This window comes from Spermophilus citellus (genome assembly GCF_964194105.1).
Source record: "Spermophilus citellus genome assembly, chromosome: 7".
NCBI lineage: Eukaryota > Metazoa > Chordata > Mammalia > Rodentia > Sciuridae > Spermophilus > Spermophilus citellus.
The window spans coordinates 65,888,001-65,914,886 of NC_138188.1; the positions used below are offsets into that span (position 1 = coordinate 65,888,001).

General features: G+C 40.9%; 1 protein-coding gene across 1 annotated transcript in view; it reads right to left on the minus strand.

The window, feature by feature from the left end:
* SLC7A14 (solute carrier family 7 member 14) overlaps nucleotides 1-24,621 on the minus strand; it is a gene marked incomplete at both ends in the record, with an annotated part of 52,229 nt that extends 27,608 nt beyond the window's left edge. The window contains 3 exons of the mRNA XM_081301837.1: nucleotides 321-538; nucleotides 3,063-3,299; nucleotides 24,318-24,621. Coding sequence (XP_081157963.1) covers nucleotides 321-538; nucleotides 3,063-3,299; nucleotides 24,318-24,621 — 759 coding nt within the window. The remainder of the gene's footprint in view (nucleotides 1-320; nucleotides 539-3,062; nucleotides 3,300-24,317) is intronic.
* Nucleotides 24,622-26,886: the final 2,265 nt, after the last annotated feature.

A 26,886-nucleotide genomic window follows, 5' to 3' on the forward strand; every position in this document is an offset into this window, starting at 1 on the left:
TCCTTCTGAGATTATTGGGATGATGAAATGAAATATCAAATGCAGAGTACTTTGCACCATGTTCGGCATATTGCAAGTGGCCACATGGGGGTCATTATTATTATTTGTATAGAATAGAATCATGACAGATGTTTGTGAAACAAATACATTTTTTAAAAAAAGCCATTTCTTCAGGACATTCCAATTAAATTCAGATTATAAGGATGAAGAGGGTGCCATGAGAATTAGGGAACAGAGCAGCATTTTCTTGAAAATATGTCTTAGACGGATCTCAGGGTGGAAGACAGACAGCATCTACAGGGCTTTAGGAATGAACTCACCCCTGACCAGCCATGGGGCAAGAACTGGCCTTCCGCCCAGTACTTTCCATTGATGAAGAAGAGGCCTGCGATCATGATGAACACCCACACTGCCAGGTTCAGCACATTGAGCACGTTGTTGAAGCCCACGGAATTCTTCACCCCCAGAGCGACAATGATGGTCACAATGACAGCAATCACCAGAGCCAGAAGGTCTGGGTATGATTCTTCACCTTTCCCTAGAGCAGAGAAACAGGGTTTAGTATTGTCCAGAGGGAGGAAAGGGTCAGGTCAACTCCTGACCCACTCCAAGTTTCTGCACTCAGCTCTGTCCCTCCAAGTGATGGTCAGTCTGTAGGGAGGAGAAGGAACTCTGTGTGTGTGTGTGTGTGTATGTGTACACATGCCTAAGCTGTGGTCCACAAGCAAATATAAGTGTCTATCAGGTAAGATGACCTGATATCCTGGACCCAAAATTGGGATGTGTGATGTGACAGTTACAGCAGTATCTATGGAAACATGGCGCGGAGTTTTTGAAATCAGGACAGTCCTAGAACCTTTGGGATATATCTAGAGGTCTAACGTGTTCTTTGAAAATGGTTTTATCTTCATGGTGGTTAATTTTCTAGTGTGTAAAATTTCCACTACCTTCCAACAATCTTTTATTAACAAATTTAAAAATGCCTGTCTCTCAGCTATCCCAGTCCTCGGTCTATATCCAAAGGACTTAAAAACTGCATACTACAGGGACACAGCCACATCAATGTTTATAGGAGCACAATTCACAATAGCTAAAATGTGGAACCAACCTAGATGCCTTTCAGTAGATGAGTGGATAAAGAAAATGTGGCATATACACACAATGGAATATTATTCAGCATTAAAAGAGAATAAAATCATGGTATTTGCAGGTAAATGAATGGAGTTGGAGAATATAATGCTAAGTGAAGTTATCCAGTCCCAAAAAACCAAATGCTGAATGTTTTCTCTGATTTAAGGATGCTGAGTCATAATGGGGGTCGGGGGGGTGATGGGAGAAATAAATGAACTTTAGATAGGGCAAAGGGGAGGGAGGGGCCATAGGGGTAGGAAAGACATGGAATGAGATGAACATCATTACCCTAAGTACATGTATGAAGACATGAATGGTGTGACTCTACTTTGTGTACAACCAAAAATATGAACAATTGTGCTCTATATGTGTAACATGAATTATAATGCATTCGGCTGTCATATATAACAAATTTAAAAAAATACACTGAAAAAAATGCATGTCTCTGAAAACAATTTTAAGAGGAATTTTCTTTCGATTCGTGGGGATGTAATTATAGAGAGAAAATGACCAGCACACAGGACCTGCCTGCTTAGTGTTGCCCATTGGTCAGTGAACTCCTGCCCTCTATAGAGTAGAAAAGGCACTGCTGCCACAGGCATCTATGGAACATAAATTAATTTTGTACTTAGATTTGGGTCCTGAATTTCAGCTGTGCTTTGGCCAGCAGCCGGTGGTGTGGCCTTGGGCGTGTTGTCTTCTGCTGGACCTCATCTGTAAAGTTTAGGAGATGGATGACTGAATTTTGGGCTATGTCACTCCTAAATTTTCGGAGATCAGTATATGGCACAGGCACAGTCTGCGTACTTTTTATTTTGTCATGGTATCTCAGTGCTCAGCATTTTTGTCAGTTTTCCTGAGCTAGAGACACTGAATTTAAATGACTTGTCACAGCCACAGACTCATTCCTTGGGAGTTTGGAGGAAAGACTGTAAGATTTCCTCACTTACAGGTTAATTTCCACAACTTTGAAAGGATGGAAAGTGAATGGCAGGTGACAGATGGAGCCTGAGGTCTTGTGATATTCTAGGTGTTTCACTGTCATTCAGCTCTATTACCCTTCCTTGACCTTTGTTAGAGTGGAATCTATTTTAAATATTTTATTTTAAATTTGCTTACTTACGAAAATTTGAAAAATATATCCTGATGAAACTACTAGAGAAGTTCTTTCCAGTTCTTTTTCCTGAGTTTGTTTTGTTTTGTACAGTCATTGACATGGTGCATGTATGGTGCTGTTTGTATCCCTTGGTATATGACATTATGTTAAAATATATTTCATATTATTATCACAGGCTTCCTTAATCATCTTTTTAATTGTTATGTGCATAATATGTACAATTTACTTACTTACTTGCTCCATTAAAGAATATTTAGGCTCTTTCTAATTTTTTGATTATTATAGGTTCAGCTTCCCTAATCCAAAATTCCTAAATCTTAAATGCTAAAGAATCTGAAACTTTTTGAGTCGTGACATGATTTTGCCACAGTGGAAAAATCACGCCGTGAAACTTTGTTTCATGCATGAATATATTAAAAATATTTAATGAAGCTATCTTCGGGTTATGTATATAAGGCATCTATGAAACATAAATGGATTTTGTGCTTTGATTTGGGTCCTGTTGCCAAAATATCTCATTAAGTATCGGCAATAATCCCAAGTCTGAAAAAATCCATAATTCAAAAAACTTCTGGTCTCAAGCATTTCAGACAAGAGATGCTCAACCTTTTTAAAATAAGGCTGTAAAGAACATCTTTTTGTATAAAGTGTTCATGGAAGTTAGAAATTTTTTCTTAGTATGAAGAATTTGCAAAACCAAAAAGAAGCAGATGAGGTTAGTGATACATTTTGCCAAATTACAATCTGAAAGAGGAATCCATTTATTTGGCTCAGTAAATTTGCGTGTTGGGGAAAGAGGCTACAGCATTCTCACCCAGCCCATTGAGGGTTCCCACGCTGTTCACCATCCAGCGACTGATGGTATGGTTTGCCAGTGAGTCAAACATGCTGCTCAGAGCACTGGCACCAGCTGCAGTGCCAATCAGGTACTCCAGGATCAGGTTCCAGCCAATGAAAAATGCCACAAATTCACCAACAGTGACATAGCTGTAGGTGTAGGCAGATCCTGTGGTTTTGGGCACTCGGACTCCAAACTCTGCGTAGCACACACCTGCAAAGGACAAACACACACAGATGGTGGACTTCAGGAGTGAACTCACTTTTTGGTGGCTAACAATCTTGGGTGGAAGATATTGGGGATCTCTGAGATCTTAGAACAAATACACAAAGTTTTATGTACCAGTCATGTGTCACCTAAGAGTGGGATACTTTCTGAGAAATGTGTTAGGTGATTTTGTTGTGCGAACATCAGAGAGCTTATTTTCATGAACCTAGATGGTATAAGCTACTACCTAGTGAGATTATACGACATTTATAAGTATATATCTGTCTATATCTATATATGAAATAGCTGGTTTACAAGAGAAAATGATATGATCGAGAGGTGCAGTAAATACAGTATGAGGCTATTGCTCATGTAACACAGCCTACTGTTTTACAGTAACCATTTTTTTATAAGTAGAAGGAGTACAGTCTAAAACATGGATAAACAGTATGGTATATTAAAAACACAAGCCAGTGACATAGTCATTTATTTTCATTACGAAGTATCATGTTCAGTTAATAATCATATGTGCTCTACACTTATAAGCTTGGCAGTGCAATAGGTTTGTTTTATACCAGTATACCCACCAACATGTGAGTAAATGTGTTGCACTACAGATATTGAACCATTATGATAGCTATGATGTAATTGATTGATAGGAAATATTAAGCTCTACTGTAATCTATGGCACCCAGTCATATGTGTGCTCTATCATTCACCAAAACGTCACTATGGGACACATGACTGGACATGAATCAATTCTACACTAATTCTAGCCAATTCCAATCTCATTTTCAAAACACTTTTAAGTGGAATGTCTGGGAAGGCAAACAGAACTAATTCTACAGAACTATTAAAAACTGATCTTTATTTAGAAAATTTCCCCTTTGTATGTTGTCTCTGTTGTATTCCTTATGTGACAAAAATCCTGAGTTACTTGGGCCTAGTTCAGTGTGATCCCTCCAATGGCACCAGGGTTATAGTAAGCAATAACATTCTTTTTTTTAAACATTTTTTTTTAGTTGTCAGTGGACCTTTATTTTATTTATTTATATGCGGTACTGAGAATTGAGCCTAGGGCTTCACACATACTAGGCAAGTGCTCTATACCACTGAACTACAACCCCACCTTCCTGCCATAACATACTTCTTGTTCAATGTTGACATGTTATAGAAGATACTCCTCATTTGAGAGTGATGCTTTAAGCAGTCTGTGAAAATGCTTTACTATATCAAGGGGGTAAATAAAAATATAGTTATTAATAAGGAAGTTAGCACATGAAGATTATAATTTAACAAACACTTTTGGAGTGCTTGGCAGAGTGTTAAGTGCTAGGAATAAGAAATACACATGCCGTGTACCCCTACCTTCAGGGGAAGATATGCCATAAAATCAGTGCACATGGTTGGTTGTACACACTCAACAGTGTGGAAACGCAGGAGAACAATGAGAGCAGAGATGTGAGATGTGTACTCAGTTGTTTGAGGTCTAGGGAGGAATTCATTGGATAAAAAAGAGATAAAGATATGGCAGAGAGAGACACTGTGAAGCATTTGGGTGGAGGAGTGTGTACATGGGGTTATCAGGAGATGAGTCTGGAGGGAAGCAGAAGCTGTACATTTTCCAAAGCAGGTTCAGGGCCTCTTTTCATCAGATCATCCACTGAACCCTAATTTCCAGGGGAATTTGCATTTTAACAAGCACCTCAGTAATGCTCTTGTTCACTTACATTTGAAAAATATCAGAACATTTCTTTATTCTTCAATGTGATTAGAGATCAAATTAGAAAAAAAACTGAGCATGCACCAAATTTCTGGAAGCTGGCAACTTCTTTTGGCTGGCTGCGAATTCTGGGTGTGTGGCCAGTGGGAGGACAGAATAGGACAGCTTGGAGAAACACCAGGAGTTGGACAGATGTAGGCCAATGTACGTGGAACTCAAACTTTACCTTCAGTCCCCATTTTATTAAGGGTCAACCCTGAGGTTCTCTCATCACAAACCAGGGAACAATAGTTCACTCTTTTGTGAATAAAGAGAGCAAGTTTCTTCTCCTTTTGAAGGGGGTGAAATCAATGCAAGGAAGTGAAAACAGAGGTGTCAAAAGCAGTGACACAATACACGATTCAATGTGATGTAATCTCTCTTCCTTCCCCTGGGTTGCTTTAGTTGTGAAGATGTCCCTATGGAAGAAACGCTGTACCTGTTAGGCTGGGCTCCTGTCTCCTTGACACCCCTTTAGATTCAGTTTCCTTATTTGTAAAAGAAAAGAATTATACAAGATGCTGTCATAAGGGTCTCCGAACTCTGACACTCTAGGGTTCTATATGTTGTATTGAATCTTGCTACAAAATATGCTGAGCATAACTTAACTCTTCTTCTGTTTTTAAGTTAACTCTTTCCTATCAAATACTAAATTGTCCTGTATTATGCAGATGCTCTTGGGGATAGTCAAGCCCTTTGTCCCCACATTAAATGGCTCAGGTTGCTATTTAGTTATAGTTCCTCTGCCCTCCTCCAACTTTGAAAAATAACTTTTCCATTTCCTTCCTTCATGTTAGACTGTCAGTTGTTACTTCTTGTTGCTGTCATGGTGCTTACTTGGAGCAGTCAGACCACCTCTTTTCTAAATTGCTGCTTCTGACACAGGATGTTTAAATTGTTAGAGTGAGTCTAGAATTAAGAGGAAATGGTCTTTGAAGGAAGGCCTGAAGAACTCTGTCATGAGGAGAGTAGAGAGTATGCATTAAGTATGAAGACCTAATGATATTTTCTTGGAAGCCTGGAGACGTTGTGTTAGCTTCTGAGTTCTTGGGTATTGAGTTTGCACATGCAGATTGTGTTGATCTACTAGTTCTGGGTGAGGAAGTGATTAGGAGGCAACTAATTTCGTTTTTTGATGTCGCTTTATCCAATAATCCCTGTATACCATGAGCTAATTCTCTCTACCCATTTGAACCTCCTAAAAATGTTAAAGGCTCATAAATAGAATTTTTTTCCAAGTGATGCTTTGAAACAGCATTGATTTGACTGTAGATTTAATTTGGAGAGCCAGTAAGTATTGTGGAGTTTGTGCAATCAAATATTCCCTTCATAATATTCGATCTGCTAAATTAAATGTAAAAACACCCAATTCACCATTAGACCCCACTTGTTGAGGGTAATTTAGTTGAAAGCCAAGTCTTCCATAGGTCTTGGGAAGGGACCAGTCCTTTGCTGTCCTGAGTCAGAGGAAGAGGACCTGATTGTGCATGGTTTAAGCAGTCTTTGGAATCTCAGTCATGCACTTCACAAGGTCCTAAAGGGAACCTGGTGACTATAGCGTGGGGAGAACAGGGAGAAGGTCAATCAGCCAGTAACCATAGAACACAATTTCTGTTTCAAGAAATTCTTCTTTAGACACATCTTAAGTGCTCTTCTAGTGTTTCCAATTCCTTATGATTTGTTTGTATGCAGGAATCCAGGCTTCCAGTGGGTGGACACCAGAGATTATCTAACTGGGCATTGAAGCTTAATGGAGAAGTGAAAGTTTACAAGCCCAAATATCCTTGATAAAACTGGAAATTTTGTCAGTCAATCAACCATTTAAAAATAGCTGATGCATGAGAGAGATACATTTAAAAATATCCTTCTAATTTCAATAAAAAATAAAAACTATGGAAAGGGAAACCTGATTTTCTTCTTAGATTACCTAGTAACTGAATGTCCAAGACTAGGTTTCTTACCCCTCATGTGGGTGAAATGAAGAGACCTACTCGATAAGATTTAGAGTCTCTTCTATAGTGCATCCTTCTTGGGTTTCACAACTAGAGTCAACTTTTAATCATCTGGGCCAATGGGGGAACCCTATAGAAAATACTAGCAAGCTGTGGTTACCAACAAAGGCAGAACTTTCTCCTAGGGGGGATTTTGGAAATCTTTGGGTGCAACTATGATTCTCACAATGATTGTGGTCACTTGTGGCATTAAATGGTCAGGGGCCTGGGCTGCTAGACATTCTGCGAATAATGTCCCAGAGCATAAAGCACTGTCTTATGTTCTACATGACTTCTGAAGGTTCCAATGGACATTCATTTAAGTACAAATCTGTTCACAGTTTCTGAACCTGGAAGTATCTCTATTTACATATAAACTTTTTTTTTTTAGCATGGCTTTATATGCATTTTCTAGGACTGTAACAACGGGGTCAATTGAGGGACAGCTGGAACTTATTTTCTTTGGAATTTATCAAGACTTGGTCATCATTTTGGAAAACAACATTGTCAACACAACATCACTCACAGTCTCTGAGCATCACATATACACCCAGGTGAGTGTGCGTTTGTGACAATTGTATTCATATTGGCTCTACAAATGACTGCAAGCCTCTGACAGCTTCATTATGTCTCCTAATGTACTTGGGGCCCAGCGTTCACACATGAAATAAATATTGTTTTTATTAGAAATTTGCTTATCTTTCATGCTCAGGGCATGCTTTTTTTGAAGAATTAAATAGATAGGAACATAGCATTATCTCTAGTTTTCATTCCAGAATACTAAGGGAAGCATTACACAGTGTTTATTAAAAGAGTTGTTTTAGGTGTACTAGGACGGAGAATCAGTATTCTAACTGAGAAATAAATGTATAAAGAATCTTTTACTTCTTTTGAGAATTCAGTAAAAATATTTTTGTTCTAGAGTTATCTTCCTAATCATATGTGCCTTATGTTTTTATCCAAGTAATTTTGCTTTTCTTGATTATCCATCAAATGAGTGGAGAAGAAGAGGCATATTGATTCCACAAGAGGATCACCTTGTAGCTGGAGAAAATCAATATTGAATACAATATTGGGGTGCAGGTGGCTGTCAGAAAGTGACTGCATGCTGTAAAACACATGCTGAAAATTTTCTCATTAGAGTTTTTCAGAACTGGGAACTCCAAGGCAGGCCTGGTGGGGATAAGAGTGATTTTCCACAGTCACAACTTCAACACCTTATCCCATCAGCCTTCCTTTAAGAATACTGTAAACATATCCTGATTTACATTTTGTCATATCCCTGCTGTTCAGTTTTATTTCTATATCCAGAACTATTTGAGGGTTAATTGACAAGTTGCTAGCCTAAAAGCAGTTAAACTTAGAACTTACACATTTAAAAGAGGGTTGGTAAAGACCAAATGTTTTCTCTGATATGCAGATGCTAATTCACAATAAGGATGGGGGAAGAATAGAGGTCATTTGGACTAGACCAGAGGAATGAAGGGAGGGGAGGGGGCATGAGGGTAGGAATGGTAGTAGAATGAATCAGACATTCTTACCCTATGTGCATATATGATTACATGACCTGTGTAACTCTACATCATGTACAATCAGACAAATGAGAAGTTATTCTTCATTTATGTATGATGTGTCAAAATGCATTCTACTGTCATATAGAACTAATTAGAACAAATTTAAAAAATAAGAGTTTGGGATAAGATACCAGGAGGCTCTTTATTTGAAAAAGCTCCCACTAATTCTCTCTTGTATATCCTTGGTGATGTGTGATATGGGGTTCAGAAAAATATAATCTCTTCAGTGTGAAGTTCTTTCCAAGTCAGAGTCTAAGGTTCTTCCATATGTAGGAAGAGTCATCTTGAGGTTCAATGTTCCCAAAGAGCCTGTGTATGATGTTGAACTTCCAAACTGGATCTCATACAATGTTGCCCAATAGTAAACATATTTAGCCCATGTAGTTCCATCCCACCCCTGCCCCAAACCTGCCCCAGATCTCGTCATGTCACTTACAGCCTGCCCTGGCTCTTTACACAGGCAAAGATTCTCCGTCCTCAGAGTGGGTGATGGAAAATGACCCAGCTGGAAGTAGGCAGAGGGTGGAGAAGAACTTCTCCCCTTAAGCATTTTTTTGCCTCCACATCCCACCAAAGAAAGCTATGAGAGAAATAAGTACTTCCAAATAGGCATACTTTCACCTGGAATGTTGAAGTCTCGTGGTTCTTCACTCTTGAATGTCAATCACTCTACACAGAGAGGGATTCCCATTAGCATGTAGCTTAGCTTACTCTAATTCCCTAACCTACTTACCAGCTAACTTGGCAATTTTCTAAATTCTGACTACAACAATTACTAATAGGGCATTATGTAAAATTGTGGATGTGTAACCGACGTGATTCTGCAATCTGCATTTGGGGTAAAATTGGGAGTTCATAACCCATTTCAATCTAATGTATGAAATATGATATGTCAAGAGCTTTGTAATGTTGCGAACAACCAATAAAAAAATTAATAAAATAAAAAAAATAAATTCTGACTTCCTAATTTGCTTGCTTTATGTGACATGCATTAAGTGCCTACTAAATCAGGCACTGTAGTGAATGTCAGAGCTATAACCTGTAAGTTGACCTTGAAGCATTTATTTGCCAATCAGGAAGAAGCTTAATAAACAGCTGAGCCCACAATATTAGCTGCACACATTTGATACTATGGAGTACCTATGAGGTACCTGGGGGCCCAGTGGGGTGAGTGTAGCTCTTAGGGAGTACTTTCCTTTACTGCTGGGGAAATAGGAAGGTAGGGAGGCTTTTGAGCTGCATATTGAAGTGTGAGCTGGGATTTGCCAATCACAAAAAATGGGGGCTAGGGAAGTTTTAGGCAGAAGAAGGGGCATTGCTGGAAGGCCACGTGAGGCTCCTTTGGGGATTGAGGAGGAGTCTGCAGAGGTGGGTCAAGTGATTGAAGGGCTGGGCTTTAATATATTAATAGGATTAAGCAGCAAAGGACTATACATTTCACCATTTTCTATAGTTTTAAAAACTTTCTTGGTTGTAGAATCCTTTTTTTCACTCACAGTTTCATTTGAGAGCTTGGTACATACATAAGCAAAAACAGGACAGCTCTATCTGAGGGGGTGGGGAAACTGAGGAAGGTCTGCTTAGGATCCCCTTTATCCCACACTTCTCCAAAGCCCTTGACACCCCTTTGTTGACCCACAGAGTAGTTCTGAGCACAGGAGAGGGGAGACGTGTCAACTACTCATTGGGGTTGTTTCTTTATTTTATAGATGATGCCACTGAGCCCCAGACCTAAAGTTGTCTGTTCATTTAATGACAGAGCCAGGGTTGGAACTGAGGCCTCCTGATAGCCAGTGTAGTAGCTTTCCAATCCATTCATTCATTCCAGACATTTATAAAATATTATCTAATTGCATCTATGTTAGATTTTCGGGATTTAATGGTGATCAGGAAAAATGTAGTCCTTTTTTTGTGGGTCTAACAGTCTAATAGAGAAAAGTGATCTGAAAATCTACCCAGAGAACTATCCAGAGTGGGAGAGAGAGATGGGAGGGAATGGAGCAGGGAGTCCAAGGGAGCAATCTTGCAGCTTCATCCAGGTCTCTGAGATGGGCAAAAGTGTGATGGGTCAGAGGTCATAGGTATGAGGCCTGATTGATAGTTTTGAGCATATTTTATCTATTATGCTCCATATGGTGGGGGAGGGCACCAGGTTGGGGTGGGCTGATCTAGTCAATTCTCTTGAGGGCCAGTTATCTGCTCTCTCCCAGGCCCAGGATGGAACCCACTGCAGGTCTACACCAGTGCACTTTCAGAACATCCTCACAAAGTATAGCATTTTGCAGAGATAGTTGTTACCCCTTTTCTTAGTTTTCATAAGACATCTCTGTTTCTTTTATAAATTCACAGCAGAGCTAAGACATGTATATATCCCTATGGTTGCCAGTCCTGCTTCAATGTAGACTGGAGATGAGATACGAGGAGAAATTATAGAATCAAAGAGAAAAATAGAGCGTGAATTCTCTGGGAAATGTTTATTTTCTCTGTGAAACCGAGTTCCAGATGGCAGGTAACGAGGTGTCTCCATCCTTGCTGTTTCCCTTGAGAGGCAGGTTGCTGAATTCTGAGAATCACCTATGTAGCCTCAAGTCCCGTGGGATCCAGCTAACCAGTCCTCATGTCCTCTTTCTGATGCTCTTGGTTAGTCAAGAAAATCACAGTTTTCTTTTTCAAGGGAGTGATCTGTCAGGCTGTCTCTCTACCTGAACAACCTTGGTTACCCCATCGCCTGTCAGGGAAACCCAGGCAATTTTTACAAATGTGTCTGGAAGAAAAGCAATTTGTCTGGGAATGCCTATGTATCTTTGTGTCAAAGAAGAGACTTATGATTACTCTGCCAAAGCAGGGCCCAGGTGGACAGTAGCAGCCTGTGTTCAGGGGCTGGGCAGCATCGTCAATCAGGGAGGGCATGACACCATTAGTTATTGAACCTGACAGGGCTCCAATTAAAACTGGGTAGGGAACAGAGAGCTCTCAAGTCCCCAAACCACAGCACCCATAGATCAACATATAAACAAGGAGGAAAGAAGCTGTCCTTATGGCCAGAGAAATGACTCCAAAAACTGCTTCAGGAAGTTTAATTACTAGCTGATTAAATGCGTGACTAGCCTATCTGTTTACTCTCTTCTCTGGATCTTCTTCTATGAAACTATTTCAAAGATTATTAGTGGTGCAGTTTCCATAATATGATGAATTCAAGAATTCTATTTTTTTTGGTCATGCTATTATTAATCATCTTCATTGATGTAATGCTCATGGGACTACATCCACAGGGTGAGCTGTTCCCTGAGCCAATCTTAAGCCCCAGATTGGTCCCCACCTGGGAATGGCAATGGTGATGCCTACTGTTTGGGTCTTCAAAGGACACATGTAAAGCTCCCAGCATAAGGTAGGCACTCCTTTAGTGGGAAATAATGGCTGTTATTTACAGATGAGGAAAAGAAATTAGAGGAGTCTTAGTTAGCAGTAGCTTTTAGAGTATTCATATAGGAGCACGGGCTTTGGATATGGGATAAAACAGGTTGGAAACCTGTATTATTGACTGATGATTTTAGAGCCTCAGCAGTGACAGAGTTGTTGGAAATCATCTGGAGTATAGACCAGGTCCTACATGAGCTCAGTGCATTTCTAAAATAGAGTCTGGAAAAATTTCTTCTTATATTTAAAATCTTTAATCTAGAAACTTCTTGTTCCATTCCGTGACTTCAACTAGAAATTGTGAGGGTGAAGAGAAAGTTCCTATTTTCTTGCTAACCTCTATGAAACCTGCTGCCCCTTGTCCATGTGACTTTGATAAAACTGAGCTGAAAAGACTGTGCACACAGGAAAAGGAGTGGGAACTGAGGTGACCACCAGCAGTTCTCTCTCACCCAAATATTTTCCAGTTGCTCACTCTCAAGGAGCGGGCAGTGCCCATTTCTACTGCAGATGAAAGCGACATGGACAGAGACAACAGAAGCTCCTGTGTGGGGCTGAGGCCACCATCTATTTCCTTGAGAACATGATGGGCAGGTTAAAGGTGAGTGCCTCTGGGACACTCCTGAGCATCACACATCCTCCTCAGCTCACTCAAGGAGCACACACCCCTGAGGTTCCACAGAGAGAGGTGCATTCTCAGCAGGTTCCCTGGGAGGGTGGGGCATAGCACATCTTTTGAGGGCATGGATCCCTCTCTATGGGGGACCTTCCCAAAGGCATCAGAGACCCCTCATGAGAGGGACGCCACCTTGACTTTTTTCAAACAGAACCAGCATGTAGGGAGGAAAAGCACTGGGGCTGAGACTCAGGATTTAGGAAACTTGCTGGAGAGACTCTTTTGGGTATGGAGATTTGGTTACAGCTCTTACTTCCAGTTCTCCCTGCTCCTGTGATGTGAACACCCACTATCACCTCCCTCTTCCTCCCCTGCCCTTTATATTCCTTGACCCTTAGAACTATAGGAGAGACTGGTCTTCTAACAGGCAAAAGTATTAAATTTGTATTTCCAGGCATAAGTGTTGCCACCTGCTGGTCCGAAAGATTAGAGGGTTGGTGTGTGAATGGTGAATGGTGGCTGCAGTCTCTTCTGTGCATAGGTGACAATAGATCAAGTAGTTATTCTTCCCAAGAGTCTCACCTGTATGGTCCTGATGGATGACTTCCACCTAGACAGTTCCTGATGAATGAAATGGCAGTGGTGGGTTTTTGGCTGAATTTTGTATGATGGTACAGTAGGGAATGAAGAATGACTCCCTTGGATATGTTGGTGGCTTCTTGAAAGAGGCATTTCTTCCAAGGAAAACATCAAGTGTTCTTAGCTGGACTTATAGTATTCTGCCACATGTATATTCTCAGAATTAAAACATTCTCAGAAATGTTTTGAAAGGGTGTTTATCCCATGGTTGTTGGCAGGCACCTTACTTATCTCTGCATACCTGACACCTGTTTCAGTGCATAGAGATGAAGCTACTTAAAGATCACTTCTTCTGAGAAGGAGGGAGGGAGAAAGAGAGAAGAGAGAGAGAGAACTTTGCCATGGTGTCCTGCTTATTTTCCTTTATGGCACTTATCATGACTAGTAATTATTGTATGAATTCATTCCTGTGTTTTCTGAGGCACAGCCTATTTATAGAAGGCTATCCCTGTGGAGAAGAAAATTTCTCTTGGTTAAAAACCTTCAGGATCCAAAGCATGCTTTTCTGCAAGGTCCACCTGGAGAAAGGTGTGTAGGAGGCAGGCCTCCTGTGTTCTTTAGCTAGGAGTGGACTTCAGGACTTCAGGATGGGAAACAGGGACTGCTCGTTTGCAATAAGAAAGACTCTAGCCTTGTTAGGTTGGCAACTGGCCAATAGTATTGATGGTGATAATGATGAGAGTCAACATTACTGAGAACGTACTATGTACATAGGCCCATATTAAATACTTTACAAACACAATCTCCATGAAAACGCTATGGTGCAGAAGCTCATGTTCAGCTACATAGTAATTCACTTACTATCTTATTATGTTCCTCTACAGATGATGAATCCAAGGTCTAGACAGGTTATCAAGTTATCACAATCTTTACCATCTTATACCACAAGCTTAGAAAATGATATTTGTATGCATATGGCAAAGAAGTAATGTGTGAAAGGGTCAGACTGTTCACAGGCAGAGGTGACTAGCCTGGGGCCCCTGCCACATGGCAGCTGCCCTGAGGGCTGAAGGATCGATACCTTAGCACACCTGTAACTTTCAACCTGTCTGGGAAGTTGTGGGTTGAATATACTTGTCAAGTCACTCAGGATAAATGGCAGAGAAAAAATTGGATGGAGACAGCTCAGCTACAGGGAGTAAGTACATCTGGTGCCCAGATGCTGGGTAGGATTGGAGGGCCTGTATGTGTGGGGAGTTGAGACAATGGGCCTTTTTAAAACACATCTTTTCCTTCCTGAGTTTATCCTAACTCTTGTTATGGACAACAGCACTCAATCTCTTCATTTTGCAGGGGAGGTACCAGACATCAGGAGATGTGGATATCTTGCCCAAGGGCCTCGAGCTGCCTAGGGGCAGACCTGGAACAAGATCTCAGGTATCCCTACTTCTGACCTGAGCCTGATTGTATCTTGCAGCCCTTACAATTGTTTCATGAGTGTTTGTCTTGTTTCTTCTCACTTCTTGTTGCTTTGTCTCAGAGTTCTTTCCTATGTTCAGCAGCATGTCCTGCCATGCTGAGCCCAGAGCAGGTGGTCAGTCCCTTCTACAGCCATACTAGGTGCTCTTGATATACACTGTCCACTCTACTAGGTCCTACAGAAGGTGTAGAAGGAGTCCAGGGTTTCCTGGAATTGCCAGAGGAGGCTCATTTTCACCATCAGTGATTTGAGAACTTTGCAAATTTCTTTTAAAATGTGATCACTGTGTCTGAACTAGTAACTGACATCCTTCCTACAAGGGCTGTCAATCAAGCCCTATATAGAAGAGCTACATGAACTTTATAACACCTTTATCCTCACTGCTGACAGGTGACAGAAAGATGCTGAGCTTAGGAGTCATTCTCATGACCTAATTTCAAGAAGTTTTGATCCAAGAAAGTGCTCTCCTAATCAATAGAACAGGATGAGATACAGGATCTTTTGAAATCCCAATAAGTGTGAGGGTTTCCTCTACGCATTAGATTCTCTTTGATAGGTTTTTCATTTGGGGCTGTGTGTCTTTATGAAGTAGCTTGGGAGTAAGAGTCTCTGGGTCAGGGGCAGATTGAATTTATACTCAGCCTTTGTTTTTGACCATTTTGTGATTCTGGATAAGTCACCTAACCTGACTGACCTTGGTTTTTTTCATCTGCAAAATGCAAAATGGCATTGATTTTGTAGGGTATTGTAGAAGGATTATGTAATTGGTGTCCAACTAGGGCTCGGGATGTCAAAAGTCCTCAAGATTTTGGCTATCATGATGAGCCATCACACAGAGACACTAATATCCAGCTGGCAGGGAAGCTGAAAGGACTAAATGAGGTAAAGTGGGCCCGATAATCTGGTGCATAGTATTTGCCTAATAATAATAAAAATAATAGTAAAGGCTAACATTAATAAAATGCTTGCTAAGTTATATCTTGGAGTTTTATAAACTTGGGGGTAGCTGCTACCCTTATTAAGATTTCAGCATTTGATTGTGTATTGAATCCTAGTTTGGAGAGCTAGTCACCCCTAGCTTGGAGGACAGACATGTACACATTCATCTTTGCATTTCCTCTCCACCCTCTCAATATTTTTGTTTCCACCATCCACAACTGTGGTAAAGAGCAGTCCTCAGAGGTGTTTCAGGGAACAAGCAAGTGCAAGTTTATGGCACGAATGAGTGATCTTAGGTCACTGAGAAGGGGTTGCAAAGTACCAACCCTCCTGGTTCACCTCTCAAGTCTGGCTTCAATCTGAGAAAGGAAAATTGGTTTGTTGTTCTGAAAAATAAAACCAGGGAGACTCTGAATCTTTAGAAATCTTTCATGGAAAAGATTTTTATGTCATGGAAAATCCAACCGGAGATAAACAGCGGAATAGGAGACTCTGTTTGTACCCCGGGGAAGAAGGCTGAGAGGCTCCCCAGAGCTCTGCTCCCCTACTACCTCCCCAGGGATTCCATTATGACCGGGGCTCACCTAATGTCCATGACAAGACACAAATGAAGGTGGCAGGAAGCACAGTTTAGAAACCCTAATGCTAAACTCTAACCTAAGAAAAATACAACCCAGTGTGATAGCCCTTCATTGCCTTTTAGATCCAATCAATGAGAATTGATCACAACTTGTCAATCCATATTGAATGAGAAAGACTGACTTGCTTCAAACATCTCAAGAGACAGGCCCACTTCAGGGGAAGTGGAAGAGAATGAGCTACAGAGTCCAATGTATTAGCTTTGAGTTCTGACTCTGTATACCTGTGGGACTTTCCTTTAACCTCTCATCCTGCTCCCCCTTGGTACAGCAGAACAGAAGCCACCTGCCTCTCTCCAGAGGGTGGGTGAGGATGGAGGGAGGATTCGCACTCAGGCCCCTTCTGCCGTGCGCTGTCCACACCAGAGCTCAGCATCCCTCGGGTGTTCTCTGATGGCCCTTTTGCTAGAGTTTTCTGTTTCTCCTTTCACCTTCTGTTACCAATACTGTGTTGTAATATTTGTTATTCATTGTTTCAAAACGTTCTCATTTATTGCATGTCTCTTTTTGGCTATAAAGACAATTTCCCCTTTCCCTCATTGTCCCTCATCCACCTGTACCCAAATCTTCTCCATTCTAAAGCTTCCTCTTGACTTCCACTGTCAGGGACCAGACACTCGTAATTTCTAATCTGTTTTGTGCAATACGTGTATAATTCCATTGCCTTACTGGTCACATCACTGCACTTCTCAATGCCTATAGAACGACTCCTAATCTTCTTGGCTTCACAAGTTTCATGGCTTAACAGTGAGCAGGCTCAGAAGAGGAGGTAAGGTTGAAGGAGAAAGGCTGCTTATCAATGGGGGCAGGAGGTTACAGCCAAGAAAAGGTTGAAGGCCTTCCCTGCAGTCACAGAGAATTGGAGTGTCCTATATTCAAGGGTCAGCTTGGCCTCTGCTGGGATTGGCTGTGTTGTGTCCTCCATTTCTGGCCCACACTTTCCATGAGATCCACTGTGCATACAACCTTGCATTAGTTATGCTTTGGGGAGAGGAGAGATTGGGTGGTTTCTGTTTGATGATAATCTAAGGAAAAGAAGCAACAGGAAGTGATGTGCTGAGTGGTGACAGAGGCTCTGTGGAGGAAGAGGTTCAGAGCTAGAAAAATCCAGAGAAAGGTAAGCTTCACAACATCCTAGACATATTGAGGGGGACTCTAGATTTTCCAACTGCACATAGACGGGAAATAAGAACCAAATTTTTAAAAAATATTTTTATACCTTTATTTTGTTTACTTTTTTTCTTTTTATGTGGTGCTAGGGATCGAACGCAGTGCCTCACATGTGCTAGGCAAGCGCTCTGCCACTGAGCCACAACCCCAGGCCCTCCCCAAAGAACCAATTTTATTTGAATATCTCAGTATTCAGCCTACTGGAGATCTTAGGGGTTATACATCTATTACAGATGTGGTAATGCCAGCTACCTAAATGTGTCCTTTGGGTTAGGGACAATTCCTTTTCTATTTTTGGTACTACCCAGGATTGGTATATGGTGGGGACCCAATAAATTTTTACTGAACCATATTTCATTATATTTTTGCCAACTATTTCTTACGGGTAGATGATAAAAATGACTAGCATTGTGTACCAGGCAGGGGATGCTGTGTGTGCATACTGTCATTTAAATCCTTACCCAAACCACTTGAGATATAGGTATGAAAGTTTATTATAGAAAGTGCATGAGCTTAAGAGTCACTTAGACCTATATTATGCCTGAAGTTCAGCTTTAGTAATATTAAAAGAGAACTGGACATAAACCTAGGGGGAAAAAAAAATCAAACCTGCCATTCTTCCACCATTCAAGTTCAGAGGAGCCTCTTTGGGCTTTGAATGGCCAGATGTTGCTAGCTTGATGACTTTGCTTTGTTTCATCCCCAGCCAACTAAGTTAGAGAAACTCCATAAAGCATCCTGCCTCCACCCCTCCGTCTCTCCCCAAAGCTGTAGGTGGGAACCAGGAAGAAAGAAAATACTTTCCTTTATCTGGGTTTTTATAATCTGCAATATACAAAGGGGTTTTTAGAGTTGGCATGGGCATGGAGCCTGGCGGTGGCCCACTGAGCTATTAAAGAGTAGATAAGCCCTTTAGGACACAGGGGGAAAGGTTACAGGGCCAGCTGCTTCCTCAGATAAGTTGCCTCCACTTGTGATAGGCCTGTGGGCAATCATGGTGTTGGAGCAGAACTGGTAGGAGGAGCTTGGGAAGTTACTGTGCCTTTGGGTCTTGACAAATGTAAAGAAAGTTTCTCTCTGAGTCAGATTTGCCTCCTATTATAAACTGGCTTGCAGATTATAGGGAGTGAAGCCACATGACCAAGAGAATCGCTTGAGATTCAGCTGGTCAAATGATTCTGCTTTAACATGTTTCCTCTTTGTGTGGGTCACAGCTGCAGCAGAAGCCCTAGTTCTTACAATTCAGTTCTCAACTCTGGCTGTACATTAAACCTCCCCTTGGGAACCTTAACAATTACCGGTCATTGGGCTTTACTCCTATCCAATCGAATTAGAATTTCAAGGAGTGAAGTCTGGGCATCAGTATTTTTAAAAAGAAATAAATAGAAATTGAAGGAGAATTAACAGAAAAGCCACAAATTACATAAAAGTATTTGCAAAAATACGTATCAAATAAAGAATGTGTATACAGAATATGTATATAGAACTCTTAAAAGTTAATAATAGGAAAACAAATAACCTAATTTAAAAATGGTAAAAGGTTTAAATAGACACTTCAACAAAGAGAACATTTGGATGGCAAATAAACATATATCAAGATATTCAACATCTTTTGTAATTAAGGAAGTGCAAATTAAACCACACTAAGATATCACTGTGTACCTTTTAAAATGGCAAACAAATCAACAACCAAAATAACAACACCTGACAATTCTGGGGGCTGGTAAGGAATGGAGCAATTAGAACTCTGATAACTGGCATGAATGAAAAATAATGCAGCCTTCTGGAAAAAAGTTTGGCTCTAACAAAGTTAAACAGCTACTTACCATACAAACCAGCAGTTCCACTCCTAAATATTCACTCATGAGAAATCACAACTTGTGTTCACACAAAAACCTGTACATGAATATTTACAGTGACTTTATCCACAGTGACCACAGACTGGAAACAATCCAGTTGCCCTTCAGCAGGCAAATGGATAAACCAACTGTGGTGTTCTCACACAATGAGATACGGCTTAGCTACAAGATAGAACCAACCTCGAATGCACATGACAACATAAATGAATCCCAACAGCATGTCTTACTAAGTGAAAGAACGAAGATTCAAAAGGTGATATGCCAAATGATTCCCTTTCTATGGCATTCTTTAAAAGGCAAAACTGTAGGGTCAGAAAATGGATGAGCAGTCATCTGGGGCTAGGGGTAGGAGGAGGAGATAAATAGAGGTGGCTTGATGGAACATTGGGGGGTGTACAGAACTCTTCTGTAACTTAATTGTAGTGAAGGTTATATGATGGTATGTGTGTGTTCAAATTCATAGAAATGAAAAAAAGGTGGATTTTATTATATGGAATTATAACTCAATAAAACTGACTCCCAAATCCATTATTCCAGAAAAAAGGAAAAGCTCTCAAGTGATTGAAATCAATAGTCATGGTTAAGTGTTGTTCTTGGCATAACAGATTTGTACCCAGGCTCTGTCATTTAAACCTTGGTTTTCACATATGTAATTCTGGAGATAATAAAACCTACATCTATTGTTTGGATGTGTTTTTTTCCCCCAAAGTTTTCATGTTTTAGTAGCTTGGTCCCCAGTGTGGTACTGTAAGAGGTGGTGAGACCTTTGTGTGTGTGTGTGGGGGGGAATGCTGATTGGGAGGTGCTTGGGTCACTGAGGGTGCTGCCCTCAAAAGGGATTAAGGTGGTTCTGGTAGGATCCTGGTTAGTATCTTTGAAAGTAAGTTGTCCTAGAAGAGTAAAACTGACCCCTTTCCTGTCTCTAACTTTCTGTCTCACCATGTGATCTTTCCTTTTATTTTTTTTTCAGATTATTTAATTTATTTATTTAAGGAAATAAATGACAGTGGAATGCATTAAAATTCTTATTACATGAATACAGCACAATTTTTCATATCTCTGTTTGTATATATAAATTGTATATGTTGACACCAATTTGTGTCTTCATCATGTACTTTGGATAATAATGTCCATCACATTCCACCATCCTTGCTAATCCCCTGCCTCCTCCCTTGCCCTCCCACCCCTCTGTCTATCTAGAATTCATCTATTCCTCTCATGCTACCCCTCCCTACCCCACTATGAGCCAGCCTCCTTATTTCAGAGGAAACATTCGGCATTTGTTTTTTGGGGATTGGCTAACTTCACTTAGCATTATCTTCTCCAACTCCATCCATCAATCAATAAATATATGAAAAAATGTTCATCATCTTTAGCAATTATAGAAATGCAAATCAAAACCACTCTAAGATATCATCTCACTCCAGTCAGAATGGCAGCTATTATGAAGACAAAACAACAATAAGTGTTGTCGAGGATGTGGGGAAAAAGGTACACTCATACATTGCTGGTGGGACTGCAAATTGGTGCAGCCAATATGGAAAGCAGTATGGAGATTCCTTGGAAGTCTGGGAATGGAACCACCATTTAACCCAGCTATCCTTCTGCTTGGTCTATACCCAAAAGACTTAAAAACAGCATACTACAGGGACACAGCCACATCAATGTTTATGGCAGTACAATTCACAATAGCTAAACTGTGGAGCCAACCTAGATGCCCTTCAGTGGATGAATGGATTTAAAAATGTGGCATATATACACAATGGAATTTTACTCAGCAATAAAAGAGAACAAAATCATGGCATTTGCAGGTAAATGATCTTTCCTTTTCACACATGATGCCATCTGCTATGATATGTTATAATCAAAGGGGCACTTCTCCAGAGTTGGAGCTGTATGTTATTTGTATGTTACCCAGATTCTGGTATTTTTTATAGCAATGGAAATAGACTAATATGCTTACTTAAAAAATACAATTACCTTGAAATATTGTGCTATACGGTGAGCACCTAACATAGGGTTTGGCACAAAATAATAATAATAACCACTTATTCAGTGCTATGTGCTAGGCAATATACGGGCAATTTTTAGACATCTAATTTAGTTTTTACATTGATTCTATGAAGTATATATATTTAAAGTGGAGAAACTGAGGCTCAGAGAAGTTATGAAACTTGCTCAAGCTGACTGAACCAGATTCCAAGCCTGATTACTGAACCATTTCAAAATCTATGTTTTAAATATTCCCTTCTGACCTCATTTTCTAGCCTCCCATCTCACTTTCTCAGTATTTTTATTCCCATGATTTCCTGATCTCGTTGAAACCTCCAGTTTTCACTGATCCTACCACTATTCATGAATCATCATTGCTTTCATGTTTTCACTTTTCTCCTCCATCAGCCAACATTATGTTGTTCAGCATGGTTTGCTTTTCCTTTGCAAATACCCTTAATTCCTCTGCTCTTTTCTTCCTAGGCTCAAAAAAGCCCAATCTAGTTATTCTAATTAGCAGTTATTGCTAGAGATAAATACACCACTGTGGAGCTTGGACTTACCTCCAGGTGAGCCAGGTTTTAACAAAGGCCAGAAGGAGGAAAGGGCCATGTATCCACAGAGTGGAGGTAAAGGGAAGATGGACTACTGTGGGATGAGAAGCAGTGGGAACTTTGGTCACGGGGGAGGCAATCTGGGGATGAAGATATGGGAGTGGACAGAAGACAGTGGGGTGAGGGGGACTTTAGTGACCCCAGATCTCAGGAGTGAGAGCCCTGGTAGAAGAAAACTGCTGGCAATATGCTAACATTGGCATGAGTTATTTTGGTCCTGGCCTTGGCTGGGGCTAGGAGGATGCTGGCCGGCCCCAGCAGGGAGATGAGTCAGTTGTAAAGTGCAGAGGCGTGTTCTTCATGGTGCCATATGTGGCGAAGGGGAGAGGCAGGGTTTTTTAATTTTTTTTCCCTCTGGTGCTTGATGTCGTGGTGAAGACATCGGTTACTGGGAAGTGCCAGGGTCTGTGGAGGAGCTGGGCCCGTGATGTGCTGGTCGATGTTTAACAACTAACCCTCTGAGAAACAGCCACACATTGACAACAAACACAGAGTCCCACCATTGCTGTTTCAGGTCAACAATGTAAAATCACTGATTGTAAAGTTGGAAAGAGGTTTGCACAGCCAGGGATCTTGGCAGCTGGTGCAAACTGGCTCCAGCACAACACTGAGCCCATCTGTGCAAAAGTCTATAGTACTTATGAGAGCTGAGGCAGGAGGCAGGTTCCCAGGTGCAACTCGACCAGGTTCTGGTTTCTGTAGCACTGTGAAGGATAATTCATGATCTACTCCCAGGAATCACTGTGGTCTGGGGTCTGAGTCAAAATAGTATGGGGAGCCCAGCACGGTGGCAAATGCCTGTAATCCCAGCAGTTTAGGAGATTAAAGCAGTAGGATTGCGAGTTCAAAGCCAGCCTCAGCAATTTAGCAAGGCTCTAAGCAATCCAGTAAAACCATGTCTGTAAATAAAATTTGGAAAAGGGCTGGGGATGTGGTTCAGTGGTTGAGCACCCCTGGGTTCAATTCCCAGTACCAAAAATAAATAAATAAATAAATAAATAAATAAATAATTTAAAAAATAGGGGTTTAGAGAAAATTGTGTAGGCTTTATATTAGCTGGGAAGAACCTGAGGCATCTGCCTCCTAGGTGTGTGTCTGCCTTTTGCCCTATCATCTCTGATAATAATTTTAGACCTATGGATTTCCTGATGAAAAAATTTCTTCATCAAAGCTGTTTGAAAACAATTGTGATCATGTTACTAGAATTTCAAATATCTTCCACATTCACTCATGTGAATAATTTATTTTCATCTATAAGGGAGAACAATCCTCCATTCTGCAGAAACTTCAATTATTAGCATATTCATGCATATGAGAGAGTGACTTCAGGAAAAGGGGACAGTGGTAAGACTGACAGGAAGATCAGTCATGACAGATCTTTTCCTATCAAATTAAAAAGAGGTCCCATGTGAACCTGCCTACTCTCAGGTTGTGTGTTGGTGGTCTCTCTTTGCATCCTACAGGCATGAAGGCCACCTAGGCTGGACCGATGGTGTCAGTGTCAGGCTTTTCTTGTAGTGGTGTATACAAAACTCCTGGTGGAAGTTAGGTCCTTATTTCTTTTGCAACGTTTGAAGGGACCAAACACTCACTGTTCGTCATGGGTTGATCCACAAGAGCTGCCACATACAAAACCATTTTAATTTTGCAACATCACACCAAGAAGCAGGAAGTTTTCCTTTTCCTTCTTTTTCAAGTTGTCCATTGACCTACTCGGGTATTCAGGGAAGGTACTATGGATTGCTACTCAAGAGAAGAGGTGTGAAGAGGGGAAGGCAATAGGGGAGTCATCCCAAAAATTATCAACATGTATGTCCTGGCACCTTCTTGTTTAAAGTGAGTTTTGTGAGCTAGTTGCTCAACCTCTGTAGATGATCAATCTGCTGAGGTGGTTGTGGCAGATGGCATTTTGTGTTTCTCACAGTGACTTTAAATCTCCTAGCTTGGCTTCCTTCTTGGGAGGTACAGTGACAGTTTAAAGCTTATTGAACCCTAATTACATCAGATTTATTGACTTATCATTTTGCTACTCTATTCTTTGTTATTATTTTTATCCTTTGCCCCTCCCACTAAAGGATTACCTATCTTCAAATATGAGGGAGAGATCGAATAAAAATAGAGCCATCAGAACATAACAGAGAATGAGAAATTGGGAGACATCTGGGCGCCAGAATAATTATTTGCATTGGAAAAAAAAAAACAAAGAAAAGGGAAGATATTACAACTGAGTCAAAACCCAGTCCCAATCCCCCTGCAGTGAAGGCTAAAGAGAAAACAGTGAGCCAGTTCACTGCCACTTAGTACATCTCATCACCAAATACGCTGGAAAAATGGGATGAGCAGTACCTAGTTCAGCAAGCACGCCATCCACTTCTCTTCCCTGAGATATTTACCTGATAATATAGATGCAACGGCAGCAATGATGAAGGACACAATGACACCAGGTCCTGCCATTTCCTTGGCCACCAGACCAGACACCACATACATGCCAGTGCCCACACAGCTGCCAACGCCAAGAGAGATAAGATCCATGGTGGTGAGCACCTGGGCGAGCTTGGTGCCATGTGCCGTAGTGGCCCCCGTTCCCTCCAGCATGGACTCCACTGGTTTGGTGCGCAGGATCCTGGAGTGCATGGCATACCAGGCTGACCCCCACTGCACCCGCCGGGGGTCCATCGAGGCCAGGAAGCCGCTCATCTTGAGTATTAGGAGTTGCAGTGAAGGTCAGCTGATGGAAGAGGGCTACAGAAGACTTAGTGGATGGTTCTGGAATTCATCTAGTGAATAGGGATCTCCCTTTTAGGAAAGGTCCACAGCAGAGCAGCCTTCTCCTGGGCATGAATATCTGCACATACACAAAAAGAACACAAGAAAGGAGAAGATGAGACCCAGTGGGAAACAAATGATGACTTGGAGGCGTGGTTGAAGTGCACATCAGAGCTCGTTTGTCCTCTGTGCTCATAACATGGAAGGTTCCATTTGCCCTGCTGTTCCCCTTCAGTCCTAAGTGACAGTCTGAAGCTTCTGTGTTGCATAGTTGTTCTGAAGGGGTGCGATGCGTCAGGGCTCTGTCACTTAAGCTCTGAAACCTTGGGTAAGTCATTTCTCTGTGCTTCCATCTCAACTGTCTAATGGGACAATGAAGTCTTCTAGTGCTCATGTGACCATTAGATGAGCATATGTCTATAAGGAGCTTATAACAGTGCCAAACATGTGGAAAGTGCTCCTCTGACTCAACTCTAAGTTCTTCTTTCTTGGCTCTGCCAAGACTTCACCTATGATTCTTCGGCAGGCTCTGTGGGGTCATGATAGCTTTATTTTTTACACAAGGATTTGGAATGAGACCTATGATTCTCGGAGAGGGGTTACGCCACCCACAGGGTCATTTTGAACTTGGATTTCAAATAAAATGAAAAATGTCTTGGGTGCTTTTTGTTCTTGAAGATTAGGGTGGCAAAGAGTACCTCCTGGCATTTGGGGCTGGGGCAGAGACAGTAAATTTGTAGGACAGTGTCCCATCACACAGCTTTCAGATATATTCCTGTAGATGAGCAACCTGGAAATGATGATCTAAGGCTAGAACAATGTTGGATTGTTTTAATATGCAACTACATTGAATTCTCCAGGAAGGTAACTACAGGGCTTGGTGGTAGAGCACTTGCCTAGCACATGGGAGGCACTGGGTTTGATCCTCAGCACCTCATAAAAATAAATAAATAAAATAAAGGTATTGCATCCATACATATATGAAAGTAACTATAGGATAAATCAAAGGAAAGTCATAATTTGTTTACTTTAGGACTTAAGATGAATTGCCCACCATTTCGGAAAAACAACACTCCACGCAGTGCCACTCATGGTTTGTGTATGTCATTCACACCCCTGTAACAGCCTGTCATTTGGAACTGGCACATTTGCAGTGATTCTTCATATTTTTCAAGCATCTGACAACTTCACTTGGATATGCCTGGAAATTTACATACTGAAATATGTTGGATATGGGCAGGTTATCCATGAACTCCACTTCAGTATACTACAGAGGACAAAATATTTATTATACAAAAGGATGCTGGGTCCTATAGAGTTGAGAACTATAATTTTAGGTGATTTCTAAAATTTTGTCAAATTAGAAAACACAAATATTTTATGAAGCTACTTTCCTTGGAAGCCAGAGACTTTATAAGTAAGATTCTATAAAGAATTTTTTGCCGTCTAGCCAAACATTGATTCCAAGTACTATACTGTTAAGCGTAGACATTAACATGTATAATAAGTACCTGCTTACATAATCTACTATTATTAATTAATACTACTTAGCACTTAATGTAGCACTTATCTGTTTCTGAAGGCTTTGCAAACACTATCTAATTAGGAAAATCAGGTGTGTGCGGCAGTTTGGTTCACAGGGGTGGGGTGACAGCCCTTCTGGTTTCATTTCCTCCTGGAGTCTAGAGTGTCTGCATTTCCCCTTCTCCTCATCGCCCCCAATCTCCCCCTGCACCTCCTCCTTTTCCACCAATATACCAGGGAGGCTTCTAGAACTGCTTTAGTTGTAGTCTTGTGGGGAAAAGAGTGAACCTCTCTATTTAGTTTCAACTCATTCAGCATGAACTGAGCATTTATTAACTGCCAAACATGGTGTTAGGTGCTAGATTTGCTGGTGAACTGTTAGTCTGGGATGGTAGATGATGCCCACCTGCTTCATCCTGAAAATGAGAAGCCTTATTTGTTTTTTTTTTTTTTTTGAGAGGCTCGTCTTTTGTTATTTTTTTTTTTGATTACAGAAGCATTGCATGCCTATTGCAGACAAGTGAGACAGTATAAATAATAAAAAATGAGTAAATAAAGTACTATGACTAACAATAGCCCACCAGCCCCTGCTTTATTTTCTTTTAGACCCTTTTCTGCAAAAAATATGTGTAAGCATATATTTGTATGTATATGTGTGTGTGCGTGCACTTT